Source organism: Urocitellus parryii, chromosome 11, assembly GCF_045843805.1.
Source record: "Urocitellus parryii isolate mUroPar1 chromosome 11, mUroPar1.hap1, whole genome shotgun sequence".
NCBI lineage: Eukaryota > Metazoa > Chordata > Mammalia > Rodentia > Sciuridae > Urocitellus > Urocitellus parryii.
In genome coordinates, this window is record NC_135541.1 from 124,487,295 (window position 1) to 124,493,294 (window position 6,000).

Consider the following 6,000-nt stretch of genomic DNA (forward strand, 5'->3'; position numbering starts at 1 on the left):
ACTTTTGCATATTGTGGGTGCTTTGTCTTCCTGTGAAAGATGGGAATCCTGGGGCCTCAGCCATTCTTTTCTTAATAGTAGGAAGAATGTTCCTCCATTCATACGTCCCAGAATCACCAAAGCAGGGGTCAGAAAATCAAATCACACTTTATCTCAGCTTAATTGAGAAGAATTTTAAATAACTGACCAAATTAGTTTGCTGTGGGTTTTGTCTTTCTGGAGTTTAGTCAGCAATAAAAATACATTCCTTCTCACTCTCCGTGGCCTGTTTAACTTCTTTCTGCCTCCCAGCATATGAATGTAAAAGTTCTTCCCTTACATTTTACCTGGTGCTAACTTCTTTGGGCCTCTGAAACTTTGGGAACTGGCTGAAGGAGTTTGATTTTAAAGTCCAGCATTTATGGCTTTTTAAAAATAAGTCCTCACCTAATATTATTATAATAATAGCTATTGTTTAGTATTTCCTATTTTCCAGACATGGCTGTGCCCTTTCTAAACACTATTTTAACACAATGCCACAGGATAGATATGATTACCGACACCCATTATTAACTCAAGCTGAGTTTCAGGGAGGTTGAAGTGACTTGTTCAAGGTCAAAAGTTTAGTAATTGGTGGAGCTTTGATTAAAACCCATTTCTGTTTGAGTCCTAAGCCATGTGTAGAGGCCCCTCCATCCACCTTTCTTCTCAACTATATCATACCCCTTTTCTTTACTAGATTACATTAAGTTTTTAAATCCTTTTTTTTTCTCCTTTTCACAGTGTAATTCTGTCCCTAGAGGTTAAATTGCATTTGCTGCATAGCTACATGAATGTGAAGTGGATCTCATTGTCTTCTGATGCACAGGTGAAAGCTTCTTCCATCCCTACCCACATTTGCCTCACTTTCAGTGACAGAATAAGGAGATCTGGTTAATGCTTACCTTCTAAATCTGTTCTGAGTGGTAGCTTACGCATCAAGGTTAGGAGTAATAGGAAGATGTCAGATAATTTCCAAAGGATACCTTTTCCTACCTTGCTACCTGTTAGTTTCCTCTGTGGACTATATTTCTCCAATCAGGCTCTGCTTTCTTATACTAAAATGCAGTCTTTAAGAAACATTTTCTAGGGCTGGGGTTGTAGCTCAGCTGTAGAGTGCTCACCTAGCAGGTGTGAGGCTCTGGGTTCCATCCTCAGCACCACATAAAAACAAATAAAATAAAGGTATTGTGTCCAACTACAACTAAAAAATAAATTTTTTAAAAAAGGAAGCATTTTCTAGGAACTGGGGTGTAACTCAATGGTAGAGTCACTTGCCTAGCACATATAAGCCCCTGGGTTCAATCTGTAGTACAACAAAACAAACAAAAACATTTTCTGGTGAACTTGAGGTTGTCATTACTTTGTCCCAATCATGCTGTAGTTAGACCTGTTTTAGGCACCAGAAAGAGACAGAATTTTTTCAGGAGTTTTGGGACCCCAGGGGTTCTAAGTTAGAACAGCAGAAGCAAGAGAAAATTGATGAACATCAGAGTGCTAAAGTTTAAAAGGATGGTTGGGCTTTGTTGGTTGTGACTAGCCAAGACTTCCTTTAGATTAATTTTGAACAGTACTTGATATAGAGATGTTTATAATAAAGGACATTCTGGTATCTGAAATATTCTCCCTCCTTACCCAGAAGCTGAGTATTGTATGGTTGCACGGTTGTTCACCATGCAATACATGGTGAGCAGTGAGGTTTCTTTTGGTATCTAGAATAGAAAGGAGTCAGATGGCAGTGGCTGAGATCAGAGTTGGATATTACATACATCTTTAACCCATGAGAAAGCTGACTAGAGCCAGAGAAGGACAGATTCTGAATCCTGGGTGACCTTTCCCCGTCATGACAACAGCCATTCTCTGGAGCTAGGCAATCTAAGGATGGAGTTCACAAGGTACTTAGTACCCTTTCCATATGGCTAATTCCTATAACAGCGGCTGCAGGGAGCCCTGAGAGCTGATGGATGGGCCCAAGGGCCAGCCCAAACCAGTTGGGATAACTGTCAGCACTGTTTTTGTCTCTTTTAGGCTCCTCTGGCCCAACCTGAGTCTCCCACAGCCTCAGCTGGAGATGAGCCCCGATCCACTCCTGAATCTGGGGAATCAGACAAGGAGTCAGTTGGCAGTAGTTCTACCAGCAATGAAGGCAGCCGGCGGAAGGAGAAGTCAAAGCGAGATCGGGAGAAAGACAAGAAAAGAGCAGATTCTGTGGCTAACAAACTGGGCAGCTTTGGCAAAACCTTGGGCAGCAAGCTCAAGAAGAACATGGGAGGCCTGATGCACAGCAAGGGCTCTAAGCCTGGAGGGGTGGGAACCGGGTCGGGGGTAAGCAGTGGCACTGAAACACTGGAGAAGAAGAAGAAAAACTCACTGAAGAGCTGGAAAGGTGTCAAAGAGGAGGTAGTGGGGGATGGACCTGTATCTGAGAAGCCCACATCTGAGTCTGTTGGTAATGGAGGGAGCAAGTATAGCCAGGAGGTGATGCAAAGCCTGAGCATTATGAGGATTGCCATGCAAGGGGAGGGGAAATTTATTTTTGTTGGAACCCTGAAGATGGGTCACCGTCACCAATATCAGGAGGAGATGATCCAGCGCTACCTATCTGATGCTGAGGAGAGATTCCTGGCAGAGCAGAAACAGAAGGAGGCAGAGAGGAAGATCATGAATGGAGGGGTAGGGAGTGGGCCTCCCCCGGCCAAAAAGCCAGAGCCAGATGGCGGGGAGGAACAGCTGACTGCCCCCCGAGCAGAGTCCAAGGCACTGGCATACTCTACTGGCTATCCTGGGGGCTTTACTATCCCTCGGCCTTCTGGGGGTGGAGTGCACTGCCAGGAACCCCGAAGGCAGTTGGCAGGGGGTCCTTGTGGGGGGGGCCTGCCACCATATGCGACCTTTCCCAGACAGTGCCCTCCCGGGCGACCCTACTCCCACCAGGACAGCATCCCTTCTCTGGAGCCAGGCAGTCACTCCAAGGATGGAGTTCACAGGGGTGCATTGTTACCACCCCACTTTCGCGTGGCTGATTCCTATAGCAACGGCTATAGAGAACCCCCTGAGCCAGATGGATGGGCTGGAGGCCCCCGGGGGCTTCCCCCAACCCAGACCAAATGCAAACAACCGAACTGCAGCTTTTATGGACACCCTGAGACAAACAACTTCTGCTCTTGCTGTTACAGGGAAGAACTGAGGAGGCGGGAACGTGAGCCGGGTGGGGAGCTGCTGGTGCACAGGTTCTGAGTGGATGGAACCTGTGAGGGCAAGGGGGCCGAATGAAGAAAGTTAAGCGCAACACACTGGCTCATCAAGACCCAGCCCCCCAGGTTGATGGGGCAAATGCAGAAATGTTTATGGGAGCCTAGCTGGAAGCTTAGGTGTGTGCGCTTGAGTGCTGCCAAGTGGGCAAGATCAGGTCAGGGTTGGATGGTGCCTCAAGGGCTGTACTATTCCTTTGTAGAGCTTGACTTGATGGGACTGAGGAGGTACAAAGGGGTAGGGATGGTAATTGTGTCTCAAAACCCTTTCAGTCCCATCCCAGGATCTAATGGAAAGTAGTATGAGAGGGTTTGGTGTGGGGAAGTGGGAAGTGGACAGATGTCTGGGGGAGAAACTGGTAAAGTAGATTCTCAGTTAATTAAAGAAAAAAAGAGACCAAAGTTCTTTTAGGTTGGAATAAAGCACATGGTGGTGGAGTTGGGAGTGTGGAGGGAAATAGATATTGGACAAAATTTACTATTGATTTGAATAGGGTAGTAATTAGAGTTGGATAAATTCTACCTCCAGAAGGATCTGGAAAGACAAGACAGTAAAGTGTGCTCTTGAATGCTTGTTGGGGAAGGTAGTTTAAATTCCAGTTTAAGGAGATGGGAAGGGGAGGAATTTAAAAGGGGATTCAGAAGTTTGATTTCCTTCTGAATAGTCATCTATCTAGTTTGAAAGGAGATTGCCTCCTCTCTTTTCCTCATCCTTTTTGAGGCTGAACTCAGCTAAGTTAAGAAGGTTGTGATTTTTTTTTAAAAGACTTTAATTTTATTTTTAAAAAATTCCTCTGGAAAAGAGAGTGATGAGAAGAGCAGCTGTGTGTTGAATTTTCTCCAGGTGAATGGGTGCAGAGTGATCTAACTACTTAGCAATAACCATATGTGAGGGTCAAGTGCATCTTGGGAGGGGTGGGATAAGGACAGACATTTGGCCAGACTGTTTCAAACAAAACCAAAAACCTACATAAAGCACTAATATCCTCTGCTGCTGTTTTTCTGTAGAAAGCAACTTATTTTATTGACTAATTTTTTTAAAGAAAAGAAACAAAAGGACCCCGACAAACAAAACACTTTAAAAATTATTATTATTTTTTTCCTATTTAAGTGATTCTTTCTCCTTCCTCTCTACTTTTGGAGAATGAACTTAACATCCCGGCTTCTTTTGTTAAGCCAGAGCTGACCTTAATCTGTGGTTAGTTTATTAAAATAAATAAATAAATAAACTTTGTAAGAAGAGATATTTTTGATATTAGGACTGAAGTTGAAACATGGGGTGGGGGTTAGGGCAATTTATAAAAAGGTAGTTAGAGAAATATATTTTAGTGAACTATAACCACAGATCACAGATAACTCCCAATGAGCTGATCTGTCTTTGGATTTCTCCCTTTCATTGACCCAACCCTATTATCCAGCGGATAGGGATGTAGACACAGTTGGGGGGAGGTCCTTTGCATTTTGCACAAAGCACAAGTCTGGGCAGCTTATGATCTGGCCAGAACCATTTCTAAGAGCTTTAAGCCAGAAGTCCTTCCTGGGCCAGTTTTCTGTTTCTTTATATTTTTTCCTGGGGGAAAAAATCAACTATGCAATTGTATACACTCCTGGGTGCATATGGAGAAGGGGAATAAGTGTACTTAAGTGTCCAGAGTTTTAATTGGGGCTATTTTTCTGTGCTTGAACTTCTTTGTTTGAGGTATGTGTTCATCAGTGTGTAGTGGAATAGAATCCCCACATTTGATCCGAGGTGCACAAGCTGGGAATGTGTGTGTTGGGGGTACTCTGAATTGCATATGTTCCTTCTGCCCAGTCCCGAGAAAGTTTTCATCCCATTTTTTCCCTCACCAACAAAGCCAGCCAAGACTCACTCATTAGAACTGCTCAATTTAGAAAGGTTCCTTTCTCCTCAACAAAGGCGAAAGTCACTTATTTTCCAAAATTGACTAGTCTGCTGATTTAATCATTAACTGTGGCTATTAATTCTCAGGCATTTATTTGACAATAGATTGGTTTTAAGGAAGCAATGAGACTCCAAAGAAAGGGATATGTATATAAGAACCTAGCATGAGATATGCACTCCCCTCAGGCACACAATTTAAATGAGTACTCGGTAATCCAATACTTTAAAAGTTAAGTATTTTTAAAAAAATGAACGCCAAAAATCCATGTTGAACAAAAATCAAAATCTTGAAGACAGGATCTGACCAAGGACCAGAGAGAAGTGAAGTTGGATTAATCAAGTATGAGGATGGATCCTGTCTTTAGTTAAATGTTTGAAATGTTGTTCATCATGAGTTTTTTTTTAACTTTAGTTTTAATTTTTAAAAAATTGTGTCAAAATAGTATTTACCTGGGTTTTTAATCACTTCTTCCATTTTGTGCCCACAGTGAGTGCCTTGTTCACCTCACCCTAGTCTTGTCCCTGTTTCTGGGGTTGAATAACACTGATGAATCTTCTACCATGTGAGCCTCCATCCCTACCCTGTACAAGACACTTAGTGGCTTAAACCAACACTGGGCCCTCCCCATACTCCCTTAGGCTTCCATATCATAGGATGATGGCCTGGACCAATAGAAGTGGAAACAGACCAGGGGTTTCCCCAGAGAATAAAACCAGGGAAGTTGATCCTCCATTGGACTGCTGTGTTTGGATTTGATCTGTTGTTAGATTTTAGTTAATGCTTTTGCTTTAAAAACGGAGGACAAATGAACAAAACCAGAAACTTTG

The 6,000-nt window shown here is 43.1% G+C and overlaps 1 protein-coding gene across 5 annotated transcripts in view; it reads left to right on the top strand.

Annotated features, from left to right (window-relative positions):
* Positions 1-6,000, top strand: part of Otud7b (OTU deubiquitinase 7B) — a 55,287-nt gene extending 49,287 nt beyond the window's left edge. For all 5 annotated transcript variants that reach the window (XM_026404059.2, XM_077791427.1, XM_026404061.2 and 2 more), the window contains 2 exons: positions 763-847; positions 2,047-6,000. In XM_026404059.2, the coding sequence (XP_026259844.1) occupies positions 763-847; positions 2,047-3,255 (1,294 nt within the window). In that variant the 3' untranslated portion in view covers positions 3,256-6,000. The remainder of the gene's footprint in view (positions 1-762; positions 848-2,046) is intronic.